At 43.6% G+C, this 14888-nt stretch overlaps 1 protein-coding gene across 1 annotated transcript in view; it reads right to left on the bottom strand.

Annotated features, from left to right (window-relative positions):
• LOC144763074 (NACHT, LRR and PYD domains-containing protein 12-like) overlaps nucleotides 1-14888 on the bottom strand; it is a 699377-nt gene that overhangs the window by 406087 nt on the left and 278402 nt on the right. The window contains exon 4 of the mRNA XM_078648376.1: nucleotides 12935-14621. Coding sequence (XP_078504502.1) covers nucleotides 12935-14621 — 1687 coding nt within the window. The remainder of the gene's footprint in view (nucleotides 1-12934; nucleotides 14622-14888) is intronic.

Below are 14888 nucleotides of genomic sequence, written 5' to 3'. Positions count from 1 at the left end.
GCACCGGTGGAGCTCTCATTAGGGAACTGCACAGTGAATGAATAAAGCACCGGTAGAGCTCTCATTAGGGAACTGCACAGTGAATGAATAAAGCACCGGTAGAGCTCTCATTAGGGAAGTACACAGTGAATGAATAAAGCACCGGTGGAGCTCTCATTAGGGAACTGCACAGGGAATGAATAAAGCACCGGTAGAGCTCTCATTAGGGAACTGCACAATGAATGAATAAAGCACCGGTAGAGCTCTCATTAGGGAACTGCACAATGAATGAATAAAGCACCGGTAGAGCTCTCATTAGGGAACTGCACAATGAATGAATAAAGCACCGGTAGAGCTCTCATTAGAGAACCACACAATGAATGAATAAAGCACCGGTAGAGCTCTCATTAGTGAACTGCACAGTGAATGAATAAAGCACCGGTAGAGCTCTCATTAGGGAACTGCAAGGTGAATGAATAAAGCACCGGTAGAGCTCTCATTAGAGAACCACACAATGAATGAATAAAGCACCGGTAGAGCTCTCATTAGTGAACTGCACAGTGAATGAATAAAGCACAGGTAGAGCTCTCATTAGGGAACTGCACAGTGAATGAATAAAGCACACTAGAGCTCTCATTAGGGAACTGCAAGGTGAATGATTAAAGCACCGGTAGAGCTCTCATTAGGGAACTGCACAGTGAATGAATAATGCACCGGTAGAGCTCTCATTAGGGAACTGCACAGTGAATGAATAAAGCACCGGTAGAGCTCTCATTAGGGAACTGCACAGGGAATTAATAAAGCACCGGTAGAGCTCTCATTAGGGAACTGCACAATGAATGAATAAAGCACACGTAGAGCTCTCATTAGGGAACTGCACAATGAATGAATAAAGCACCGGTAGAGCTCTCATTAGGGAACTGCACAATGAATGAATAAAGCACCGGTAGAGCTCTCATTAGGGAACTGCACAATGAATGAATAAAGCACCGGTAGAGCTCTCATTAGGGAACTGCACAGTGAATGAATAAAGCACACGTAGAGCTCTCATTAGGGAACTGCACAATGAATGAATAAAGCACCGGTAGAGCTCTCATTAGGGAACTGCACAGTGAATGAATAAAGCACCGGTGAGCTCTTATTAGGGAACTGCACAGTGAATGAATAAAGCACCGGTAGAGCTCTCATTAGGGAACTGCACAGTGAATGAATAAAGCACCGGTAGAGCTCTCATTAGGGAAGTATACAGTGAATGAATAAAGCACCGGTAGAGCTCTCATTAGGGAACTGCACAGTGAATGAATAAAGCACCGGTAGAGCTCTCATTAGGGAAGTACACAGTGAATGAATAAAGCACCGGTGGAGCTCTCATTAGGGAACTGCAAGGTGAATGAATAAAGCACCGGTAGAGCTCTCATTAGGGAACTGCACAGTGAATGAATAAAGCACCGGTAGAGCTCTCATTAGGGAAGTACACAGTGAATGAATAAAGCACCGGTGGAGCTCTCATTAGGGAACTGCACAGTGAATGAATAAAGCACAGGTAGAGCTCTCATTAGGGAACTTCACAGGGAATGAATAAAGCACCGGTAGAGCTCTCATTAGGGAACTGCACAGTGAATGAATAAAGCACCGGTAGAGCTCTCATTAGGGAACTGCACAGTGAATGAATAAAGCACCGGTAGAGCTCTCGTTAGGGAAGTATACAGTGAATGAATAAAGCACCGGTAGAGCTCTCATTAGGGAACTGCACAGTGAATGAATAAAGCACCGGTAGAGCTCTCATTAGGGAAGTACACAGTGAATGAATAAAGCACCGGTGGAGCTCTCATTAGGGAACTGCACAGTGAATGAATAAAGCACCGGTAGAGCTCTCATTAGGGAACTGCACAGTGAATGAATAAAGCACCGGTAGAGCTCTCATTAGGGAAGTACACAGTGAATGAATAAAGCACCGGTGGAGCTCTCATTAGGGAACTGCACAGTGAATGAATAAAGCACAGGTAGAGCTCTCATTAGGGAACTGCACAGGGAATGAATAAAGCACCGGTAGAGCTCTCATTAGGGAACTGCACAGTGAATGAATAAAGCACCGGTAGAGCTCTCATTAGGGAACTGCACAGTGAATGAATAAAGCACCGGTAGAGCTCTCATTAGGGAACTGCACAGTGAATGAATAAAGCACCGGTAGAGCTCTCATTAGGGAACTGCATAGTGAATGAAATAAGCACCAGTAGAGCTCTCATTAGGGAACTGCACAGTGAATGAATAAAGCACCGGTAGAGCTCTCATTAGGGAACTGCACAGTGAATGAATAAAGCACCGGTAGAGCTCTCATTAGGGAAGTACACAGTGAATGAATAAAGCACCGGTGGAGCTCTCATTAGGGAACTGCACAGTGAATGAATAAAGCACCGGTAGAGCTCTCATTAGGGAACTGCACAGTGAATGAATAAAGCACCGGTAGAGCTCTCATTAGGGAAGTACACAGTGAATGAATAAAGCACCGGTGGAGCTCTCATTAGGGAACTGCACAGTGAATGAATAATGCACAGGTAGAGCTCTCATTAGGGAACTGCACAGGGAATGAATAAAGCACCGGTAGAGCTCTCATTAGGGAACTGCACAATGAATGAATAAAGCACCGGTAGAGCTCTCATTAGGGAACTGCACAATGAATGAATAAAGCACCGGTAGAGCTCTCATTAGGGAACTGCACAATGAATGAATAAAGCACCGGTAGAGCTCTCATTAGAGAACCACACAATGAATGAATAAAGCACCGGTAGAGCTCTCATTAGTGAACTGCACAGTGAATGAATAAAGCACCGGTAGAGCTCTCATTAGGGAACTGCAAGGTGAATGAATAAAGCACCGGTAGAGCTCTCATTAGAGAACCACACAATGAATGAATAAAGCACCGGTAGAGCTCTCATTAGTGAACTGCACAGTGAATGAATAAAGCACAGGTAGAGCTCTCATTAGGGAACTGCACAGTGAATGAATAAAGCACACTAGAGCTCTCATTAGGGAACTGCAAGGTGAATGATTAAAGCACCGGTAGAGCTCTCATTAGGGAACTGCACAGTGAATGAATAATGCACCGGTAGAGCTCTCATTAGGGAACTGCACAGTGAATGAATTAAAGCACCGGTAGAGCTCTCATTAGGGAACTGCACAGGGAATGAATAAAGCACCGGTAGAGCTCTCATTAGGGAACTGCACAATGAATGAATAAAGCACACGTAGAGCTCTCATTAGGGAACTGCACAATGAATGAATAAAGCACCGGTAGAGCTCTCATTAGGGAACTGCACCATGAATGAATAAAGCACCGGTAGAGCTCTCATTAGGGAACTGCACAATGAATGAATAAAGCACCGGTAGAGCTCTCATTAGGGAACTGCACAGTGAATGAATAAAGCACACGTAGAGCTCTCATTAGGGAACTGCACAATGAATGAATAAAGCACCGGTAGAGCTCTCATTAGGGAACTGCACAGTGAATGAATAAAGCACCGGTGGAGCTCTCATTAGGGAACTGCACAGGGAATGAATAAAGCACCGGTGGAGCTCTCATTAGGGAACTGCACAGGGAATGAATAAAGCACAGGTAGAGCTCTCATTAGGGAACTGCACAGTGAATGAATAAAGCACCGGTAGAGCTCTCATTAGGGAAGTATACAGTGAATGAATAAAGCACCGGTAGAGCTCTCATTAGGGAACTGCACAGTGAATGAATAAAGCACCGGTAGAGCTCTCATTAGGGAAATGCACAGTGAATGAATAAAGCACCCGTGGAGCTCTCATTAGGGAACTGCACAGGGAATGAATAAAGCACCGGTGGAGCTCTCATTAGGGAACTGCACAGGGAATGAATAAAGCACTGGTAGAGCTCTCATTAGGGAACTGCAAAGTGACTGAATAAAGCACACGTAGAGCTCTCATTAGGGAACTGCACAATGAATGAATAAAGCACCGGTAGAGCTCTTTTTAGGGAACTGCACAGTGAATGAATAAAGCACCGGTAGAGCTCTCATTAGGGAACTGCACAGTGAATGAATAAAGCACCGGTAGAGCTCTCATTAGGGAACTGCACAATGAATGAATAAAGCACCGGTAGAGCTCTCATTAGGGAACTGCACAGTGAATGAATAAAGCACCCGTGGAGCTCTCATTAGGGAACTGCACAGGGAATGAATAAAGCACCGGTGGAGCTCTCATTAGGGAACTGCACAGGGAATGAATAAAGCACCGGTAGAGCTCTCATTAGGGAACTGCACAGTGAATGAATAAAGCACCGGTAGAGCTCTCATTAGGGAAGTATACAGTGAATGAATAAAGCACCGGTAGAGCTCTCATTAGGGAAGTACACAGTGAATGAATAAAGCACCGGTAGAGCTCTCATTAGGGAACTGCACAGTGAATGAATGAAGCACCGGTAGAGCTCTCATTAGGGAAGTACACAGTGAATGAATAAAGCACCGGTAGAGCTCTCATTAGTGAACTGCACAGTGAATGAATAAAGCACCGGTAGAGCTCTTATTAGTGAACTGCACAGTGAATGAATAAAGCACCGGTAGAGCTCTCATTAGGGAACTGCAAGGTGAATGAATAAAGCACCGGTAGAGCTCTCATTATAGAACCACACAATGAATGAATAAAGCACCGGTAGAGCTCTCATTAGTGAACTGCACAGTGAATGAATAAAGCACAGGTAGAGCTCTCATTAGGGAACTGCACAGTGAATGAATAAAGCACACTAGAGCTCTCCTTAGGGAACTGCAAGGTGAATGATTAAAGCACCGGTAGAGCTCTCATTAGGGAACTGCACAGTGAATGAATAAAGCACCGGTAGAGCTCTCATTAGGGAACTGCACAGTGAATGAATAAAGCACCGGTAGAGCTCTCATTAGGGAACTGCACAGGGAATGAATAAAGCACCGGTAGAGCTCTCATTAGGGAACTGCACAATGAATGAATAAAGCACACGTAGAGCTCTCATTAGGGAACTGCACAATGAATGAATAAAGCACCGGTAGAGCTCTCATTAGGGAACTGCACAATGAATGAATAAAGCACCGGTAGAGCTCTCATTAGGGAACTGCACAATGAATGAATAAAGCACCGGTAGAGCTCTCATTAGGGAACTGCACAGTGAATGAATAAAGCACACGTAGAGCTCTCATTAGGGAAGTATACAGTGAATGAATAAAGCACCGGTAGAGCTCTCATTAGGGAAGTACACAGTGAATGAATAAAGCACCGGTAGAGCTCTCATTAGGGAACTGCACAGTGAATGAATAAAGCACCGGTAGAGCTCTCATTAGGGAACTGCACAGGGAATGAATAAAGCACCGGTGGAGCTCTCATTAGGGAACTGCACAGGGAATGAATAAAGCACAGGTAGAGCTCTCATTAGGGAACTGCACAGTGAATGAATAAAGCACCGGTAGAGCTCTCATTAGGGAAGTATACAGTGAATGAATAAAGCACCGGTAGAGCTCTCATTAGGGAACTGCACAGTGAATGAATAAAGCACCGGTAGAGCTCTCATTAGGGAACTGCACAGTGAATGAATAAAGCACCCGTGGAGCTCTCATTAGGGAACTGCACAGGGAATGAATAAAGCACCGGTGGAGCTCTCATTAGGGAACTGCACAGGGAATGAATAAAGCACCGGTAGAGCTCTCATTAGGGAACTGCAAAGTGACTGAATAAAGCACACGTAGAGCTCTCATTAGGGAACTGCACAATGAATGAATAAAGCACCGGTAGAGCTCTTTTTAGGGAACTGCACAGTGAATGAATAAAGCACCGGTAGAGCTCTCATTAGGGAACTGCACAGTGAATGAATAAAGCACCGGTAGAGCTCTCATTAGGGAACTGCACAATGAATGAATAAAGCACCGGTAGAGCTCTCATTAGGGAACTGCACAGTGAATGAATAAAGCACCCGTGGAGCTCTCATTAGGGAACTGCACAGGGAATGAATAAAGCACCGGTGGAGCTCTCATTAGGGAACTGCACAGGGAATGAATAAAGCACCGGTAGAGCTCTCATTAGGGAACTGCACAGTGAATGAATAAAGCACCGGTAGAGCTCTCATTAGGGAAGTATACAGTGAATGAATAAAGCACCGGTAGAGCTCTCATTAGGGAAGTACACAGTGAATGAATAAAGCACTGGTAGAGCTCTCATTAGGGAACTGCACAGTGAATGAATAAAGCACCGGTAGAGCTCTCATTAGGGAAGTACACAGTGAATGAATAAAGCACCGGTAGAGCTCTCATTAGTGAACTGCACAGTGAATGAATAAAACCCCGGTAGAGCTCTCATTAGTGAACTGCACAGTGAATGAATAAAGCACCGGTAGAGCTCTCATTAGGGAACTGCAAGGTGAATGAATAAAGCACCGGTAGAGCTCTCATTAGAGAACCACACAATGAATGAATAAAGCACCGGTAGAGCTCTCATTAGTGAACTGCACAGTGAATGAATAAAGCACAGGTAGAGCTCTCATTAGGGAACTGCACAGTGAATGAATAAAGCACACTAGAGCTCTCCTTAGGGAACTGCAAGGTGAATGATTAAAGCACCGGTAGAGCTCTCATTAGGGAACTGCACAGTGAATGAATAAAGCACCGGTAGAGCTCTCATTAGGGAACTGCACAGTGAATGAATAAAGCACCGGTAGAGCTCTCATTAGGGAACTGCACAGGGAATGAATAAAGCACCGGTAGAGCTCTCATTAGGGAACTGCACAATGAATGAATAAAGCACACGTAGAGCTCTCATTAGGGAACTGCACAATGAATGAATAAAGCACCGGTAGAGCTCTCATTAGGGAACTGCACAATGAATGAATGAAGCACCGGTAGAGCTCTCATTAGGGAACTGCACAATGAATGAATAAAGCACCGGTAGAGCTCTCATTAGGGAACTGCACAGTGAATGAATAAAGCACACATAGAGCTCTCATTAGGGAAGTATACAGTGAATGAATAAAGCACCGGTAGAGCTCTCATTAGGGAAGTACACAGTGAATGAATAAAGCACCGGTAGAGCTCTCATTAGGGAACTGCACAGTGAATGAATAAAGCACCGGTAGAGCTCTCATTAGGGAAGTACACAGTAAATGAATAAAGCACACGTAGAGCTCTCATTAGGGAACTGCACAATGAATGAATAAAGCACCGGTAGAGCTCTCCTTAGGGAACTGCACAGTGAATGAATAAAGCACCGGTAGAGCTCTCATTAGGGATCTACACAATGAAGGAATAAAGCACACATAGAGCACACACAGAGCTCCCATTAGGGAACTACACCATGAATGAATAAAGAACTCTTACAGCTCCCACAAGGGTACTAGAGAGTGAATGACTAAAGCACACATAAAGCTCCCTTAAGGAACCAAACAATGAATGAATAAAGTACACGTAGTGATCCTATTAGGGAACTTCACACTAAATGAATAAAACACACATAAAGCTCACACAAGGAAACTACACAATGACTGAATGAAGCATATTCAAGGCTACAAGTTGGGAACTACACAATGAATAAGTAAAGCACACATAGAGCTCCCATCAGTCAACTACTTAAAGAATGAATGAAGCACACGAAGGTCTCCATTCGGGAACTTAACAAGGAATTTGGAAAGCAGACATAGAGCTCCCAATAGGGAACTACACAATGAATGATTAAAGCAGGCATAGCACTCCCATTAGAGAACCGTACAATGAATGAATAAAGCACATTTAGAGCTGCCATTACGGAATCACACAATGAATGAACATATCACACGTAGAGCTCCCATTAGGGAACTACACAACAAATTAATAAATAACTCGTACAACTCCACCAAGGGAACTAGAGAGTGAATGAATAAAGCAGTCTTAAAGCTCCCTTAGGGAACCACACAATGAATGAATAAAGCACACATAGAGCACCCAACAGTCAATTACACAATAAATGAATAAAGCACACGTAGAGCTCTAGTTAGGGTAATACACAATGAATGAATAAAGCACACATAGACCTTCAATTAGAGAACTACATATTGAATGAAGAAAGAACACTTACGGCTCCCATTAGGCAAATACAGAATGAATGAATACAGCACACGTAGAAGTCCCATTATAGAATTGCACAATGAATGAATAAATTACATGTAAAGGACCTTATTTCTACTGTGCAACCGGACTTATGTTTCCTCACAGAGACATGGGTAAAACCCCACTCGGTTCCCGCAACCACCCTTGGTATTCAAGTAGGGTACAGGATAGCAAGGATGGACCGCCCAACAAAAATGGGCGGGGGTATCGCCATAGTTCATAAATGTGCCATATCCATTTCAATTTTGGGTCAATGCTGCACGGCAGATATGGAATTAAGGATTTTTAGGATTGGTACTTCGTCAAAGACCAATTGGAAAGGGGCCCTGGTCTATCGTCCCCCTGGCCCTTGAACATCCTTTTCCCTTTCCTTAGTGGAAGCACTGGCCCCGCATATTAACTCTGGAAATGACTTTCTCCTCTTGGGGGATTTTAATATCCATAGCGAATTATTGGATAATGTGGAGGCTCAGTCTCTGCTAGCTGATCTTTTCCTATTAGGGCTAAAACAGCATAATGTGCCCCCTACTCATTGGGCAGGACATACTTTAGATCTAATCCTGTCAAACTCCCCTGACATCATATGCCACCCTCCCAAACAGGTTCATGCGATTATAGAATTTGGCATGCCTAGTTCGGTCGCGTCGTCTGTTCAGTCCTCCTCTTTACCTTTGTGGCGGAGAAAATGGCGTAAAGTGTCAGAGGAAATCTTTCAGAAGACATTTGTCGAACCGCACAGTGTACTGTTGTGCACGTCTGGAGTTTGTAGGCCCAAGGGAACTGAAACTACCCCATGTGGTCTCCTTCTCCATAGGAGTATAATGGAGTGTTCCTACAGTGAACCAGTAAAGCAAACTGACCATCCTTTACATGTGTCTCCTCACATTATAAGTCATATTCCAGGTTACCACCCACCTCTGTATAGTCCCTTCTACTATACACAGCTCCTGGGCTGTGCACAACAGGAATCTCCCCCACACAGCCTTTAAACGGATGCACACACGTGTTCACATGTAACAAGTCCTGGCCCCTTTACTCTGGCTGCAGCGGAACAGCCTTATCCCACAAGGCGGACACTGGTGGAAACCTCATGTAGTCGATTTTATCACGAGTTTACTGTGGGCGGGTCCCAGATTATGAGGCTCTCACCTCACACAGTAAAAGCTCAAATTTCAGGTGTTCAAAAAGCTAAAAATACTGGCGGCACAGATGCTTAGAACCACCCTCTCACAGGCAGAAACCTGAATGTAGATCTGTAGGTTTAATCAAAGAGGCACAAACCTGAATGTAGACTCTGTGTGTTTAACACAAAGAGGCACAAACCTGAATGTAGAGTCTGTAGGTTTAACACAAAGAGGCACAAACCTGAATGTAGGGTCTGTAGGTTTAACACAAAGAGGCACAAACCTGAATGTAGGGTCTGTAGGTTTAACACAAAGAGGCACAAACCTGAATGTAGAGTCTGTAGGTTTAGGACAAAGAGACTGTAGTATTCTGTATTGTGCCTCCCAGGCACTTGTAGGTAGAACACTGTGCTTTGGACATTCTGGGGTTTGTTTAGAATGTAGACTGTTTGACAGTTGATTCCTGTTGCTCACTGTTGTCGCTGTGTTACTCCTGAGCAGAATAAACTTAACCTTGAAACTATAATCTTGTCTACTTACGCGAACGCTAATACTACAGAGACACAAACCTGAAAGTAGTCTGTAGGTTTAACACAAAGAGACACAAACCTGAATGTAGAGTCTGTAGGTTTAACACAAAGAGGCACAAACCTGAATGTAGAGTCTGAGGTTTAACACAAAGAGACACAAACCTGAATGTAGAGTCTGTAGGTTTAACACAAAGAGGCACAAACCTGAATGTAGAGTCTGTAGGTTTAACACAAAGAGACACAAACCTGAATGTAGAGTCTGTAGGTTTAACACAAAGAGACACAAACCTGAATGTAGAGTCTGAGGTTTAACACAAAGAGACACAAACCTGAATGTAGAGTCTGAGGATTAACACAAAGAGACACAAACCTGAATGTAGAGTCTGAGGTTTAACACAAAGAGGCACAAACCTGAATGTAGAGTCTGAGGATTAACACAAAGAGACACAAACCTGAATGCAGAGTCTGAGGTTTAACACAAAGAAACGCAAACCTGAATGTAGAGTCTGAGGTTTAACACAAAGAGGCACAAACCTGAATGTAGAGTCTGAGGATTAACACAAAGAGACACAAACCTGAATGCAGAGTCTGAGGTTTAACACAAAGAGGCACAAACCTGAATGTAGAGTCTGTAGGTTTAACACAAAGAGACACAAACCTGAATGTAGAGTCTGAGGATTAACACAAAGAGACACAAACCTGAATGTAGAGTCTGAGGATTAACACAAAGAGACACAAACCTGAATGCAGAGTCTGAGGTTTAACACAAAGAGACACAAACCTGAATGTAGGGTCTGTAGGTTTAACACAAAGAGGCACAAACCTGAATGTAGGGTCTGTAGGTTTAACACAAAGAGGCACAAACCTGAATGTAGAGTCTGTAGGTTTAGGACAAAGAGACTGTAGTATTCTGTATTGTGCCTCCCAGGCACTTGTAGGTAGAACACTGTGCTTTGGACATTCTGGGGTTTGTTTAGAATGTAGACTGTTTGACAGTTGATTCCTGTTGCTCACTGTTGTCGCTGTGTTACTCCTGAGCAGAATAAACTTAACCTTGAAACTATAATCTTGTCTACTTACGCGAACGCTAATACTACAGAGACACAAACCTGAAAGTAGTCTGTAGGTTTAACACAAAGAGACACAAACCTGAATGTAGAGTCTGTAGGTTTAACACAAAGAGGCACAAACCTGAATGTAGAGTCTGAGGTTTAACACAAAGAGACACAAACCTGAATGTAGAGTCTGTAGGTTTAACACAAAGAGGCACAAACCTGAATGTAGAGTCTGTAGGTTTAACACAAAGAGACACAAACCTGAATGTAGAGTCTGTAGGTTTAACACAAAGAGACACAAACCTGAATGTAGAGTCTGAGGTTTAACACAAAGAGACACAAACCTGAATGTAGAGTCTGAGGATTAACACAAAGAGACACAAACCTGAATGTAGAGTCTGAGGTTTAACACAAAGAGGCACAAACCTGAATGTAGAGTCTGAGGATTAACACAAAGAGACACAAACCTGAATGCAGAGTCTGAGGTTTAACACAAAGAGGCACAAACCTGAATGTAGAGTCTGAGGATTAACACAAAGAGACACAAACCTGAATGCAGAGTCTGAGGTTTAACACAAAGAGGCACAAACCTGAATGTAGAGTCTGTAGGTTTAACACAAAGAGACACAAACCTGAATGTAGAGTCTGAGGATTAACACAAAGAGACACAAACCTGAATGTAGAGTCTGAGGATTAACACAAAGAGACACAAACCTGAATGCAGAGTCTGAGGTTTAACACAAAGAGGCACAAACCTGAATGTAGAGTCTGTAGGTTTAACACAAAGAGACACAAACCTGAATGTAGAGTCTGAGGTTTAACACAAAGAGACACAAACCTGAATGTAGAGTCTGAGGATTAACACAAAGAGACACAAACCTGAATGTAGAGTCTGAGGTTTAACACAAAGAGGCACAAACCTGAATGTAGAGTCTGAGGATTAACACAAAGAGACACAAACCTGAATGCAGAGTCTGAGGTTTAACACAAAGAGGCACAAACCTGAATGTAGAGTCTGAGGATTAACACAAAGAGACACAAACCTGAATGTAGAGTCTGAGGATTAACACAAAGAGACACAAACCTGAATGTAGAGTCTGAGGATTAACACAAAGAGACACAAACCTGAATGCAGAGTCTGAGGTTTAACACAAAGAGGCACAAACCTGAATGTAGAGTCTGTAGGTTTAACACAAAGAGACACAAACCTGAATGTAGAGTCTGAGGTTTAACACAAAGAGACACAAACCTGAATGTAGAGTCTGAGGATTAACACAAAGAGACACAAACCTGAATGTAGAGTCTGAGGTTTAACACAAAGAGGCACAAACCTGAATGTAGAGTCTGAGGATTAACACAAAGAGACACAAACCTGAATGCAGAGTCTGAGGTTTAACACAAAGAGGCACAAACCTGAATGTAGAGTCTGAGGATTAACACAAAGAGACACAAACCTGAATGCAGAGTCTGAGGTTTAACACAAAGAGGCACAAACCTGAATGTAGAGTCTGTAGGTTTAACACAAAGAGACACAAACCTGAATGTAGAGTCTGAGGATTAACACAAAGAGACACAAACCTGAATGTAGAGTCTGAGGATTAACACAAAGAGACACAAACCTGAATGTAGAGTCTGAGGTTTAACACAAAGAGACACAAACCTGAATGTAGAGTCTGTAGGTTTAACACAAAGAGGCACAAACCTGAATGTAGAGTCTGAGGATTAACACAAAGAGACACAAACCTGAATGTAGAGTCTGTAGGTTTAACACAAAGAGGCACAAACCTGAATGTAGAGTCTGAGGTTTAACACAAAGAGACACAAACCTGAATGTAGAGTCTGTAGGTTTAACACAGGCATATACCTCATGAAGAGCACATAAATTCCTATATCATGATTGGCTATTTAAACCTCTTTAAAACATATTACATCATGATGTCATAACAAAAAAAAGCTACCTTTCCATTCACATGTTGATTGTATCTCGGTCTTTGACTCTGTACTGCCCCCACTGCCTTTGGCTAGGAGTGGGCTACGCAAATACTACATAGATGGAACATTTACATTTAACACACGTAGCCACATACCTAAACATAAAACATTTATGGGTAACATACAGGGGCACATACCTGAGAGCAGAGCAATTTATCATCCCAGGTCTCATGATTTCCTGAAGTTTTGGTCCGAAGTATATGTCTGATATGTTGAGAGTCTTGTTTCCTTGGCAATGCTTTAAGCAGAATGAAAGTGCTTTGCAATCGATCATACTATATTCAGACAGATTAATGTTCTGAATATTGTCCATGGCCCTGGAAATAATATCCCCATCTTGAGTCTCATGCAAGCAGTGGAAAACATCCAGTAGCAGGCTTTCCTCTTTTGGCTCCTGAATCCAAGCTACAAGGTCAGCTCTGGTGCTGGGGGATGTTTTACACCATAGCTTTTCCTCTACATGGCACAGTTGGTCCTTGTTAATCAGGCCAAATAGGAATCGCACTGTTAGCATTAAATGGCCCTTTGTCTGCTCACTATATTCCTTCAATAAATGCTTTAGTTCTCTCTGAGGGTTTAGTGAACCCACATCCACGTCAAGGATGTAGAACAGAGCTGCAAAAAACTCCTGAAAGCTGAGGTGGATGAAGCTGTAGGCTGAGTAGACATCAATGTCTTGCTGGAAGATGGTCTGATTGAGAAACAGTGACTGGATGTCCGACACTTCGAGGCCGAACTGCTGAAGATCCTCCTCATCGAAGAGGATTTTCTGCTCAAAGATGCCATTGAGTGCCAGGGAGCAGAGCTTCTTCAGGCTCCTTTGCATGGTCTCTGCAGATGCAGCACTGTGATCCCTCAACAACGTGGACAACAAGAACAAGTAGACCGATGTTGTGGTCTTTGAAGAATTCGTAATGTCCTGGCCTCGGTCCATCTGTTGCTTCATGACCGTGCACACGATCCAGCAGACGATGGGGAGGAAGCACATGGTGTACAGGGTGTCATTGTCTTTCACCAGGGCAAGGGCTCTGGATGCCTGTTCATCATTGCCAAAGAAACCCTTGAAGTATGACTTCCTGTCCTCTTTCTTAAATCCTATTATCTCAGCACAAAGGTGAACCTTGACCTTTATGCACTGCCTGAGCCGTTCCAGAGCCGCCAGACGTGTGGTGATGATCAAGGTGCACCGTGGCAGGATATTTCTTGTCAACAGGTTACTCAGAGTGACTTCCACAGGATTCTTCTGGCATGGATCACTGCAGTGCTGGTCCTCCTGCAAGTCAAGAGAGTACTTCAGCTCATCAAAGCCATCAAGGATGAACAGTATCTTGCTGGGATCAGCCAGCAGCACGCTCATTGGAACCGTCCTGTCGGGGCAGCGGGCTGAAATCAGATCAAAGACACTTTTGTTGCTTGTGACTTGGTTGATTTCTCTGCAGCTGAGGTAGAACATGTAATCAAACAGTCCCCGATAGAGCTTTCCTAGAGCCCAGTCCAGCATGAGTTTTTGGGCTGTCATGGTCTTCCCGATGCCAGCTGGCCCCTGCAGCACGATGGTCCTGGGTCTGTGCCCATCCTCCGCAGAAGCGAAGAGAGCATCTAAACAAATGTAATGCTTGCGGGCCAGGCCGTCCATTATCTCAGTGTGCTCTCTACCTCTGGACATGATCTCGTGCTGACGCTCCTGCTCATGGCGATACTTCTGGACAATCAGCAGCTTTGTGTACCTTTTCTGCAGTGGGACCGTCTCACCCACCCGGGCGTTCCTGTCTTCTATCAGTCTGTACTGTTCAGCAATATGCTCCATGTATATCTTCCTAAAATCTGAGAATCAGAAACTGGTAAATATCTCATGGACACAAATCCAAACATAAACATCACCAAAGCGACTAGCAGAAGGATAATTCAGTTTCGTTGTGTTTAGAAATTTGCAAAGAACAAACTGCTGCCCCAAAGGAACTCCTGTCAGTAGGAAAGACAGAACAGACAGACAATAACAGGCAGAATCATCCCAGGTCAGAGTTTAAAAACCCAGTTTTCAAGTGACTGTTCTCTTGTGCCAGTTCCACAAGTGGTGCAGAGTAGTAAGTA

The sequence above is a fragment of the Lissotriton helveticus genome, chromosome 6 (assembly GCF_964261635.1).
Source record: "Lissotriton helveticus chromosome 6, aLisHel1.1, whole genome shotgun sequence".
NCBI classification, from domain to species: domain Eukaryota; kingdom Metazoa; phylum Chordata; class Amphibia; order Caudata; family Salamandridae; genus Lissotriton; species Lissotriton helveticus.
The sequence above is the reverse complement of the archived record's forward strand: the minus strand, read 5'-3'. Positions and strand labels throughout refer to the sequence as shown.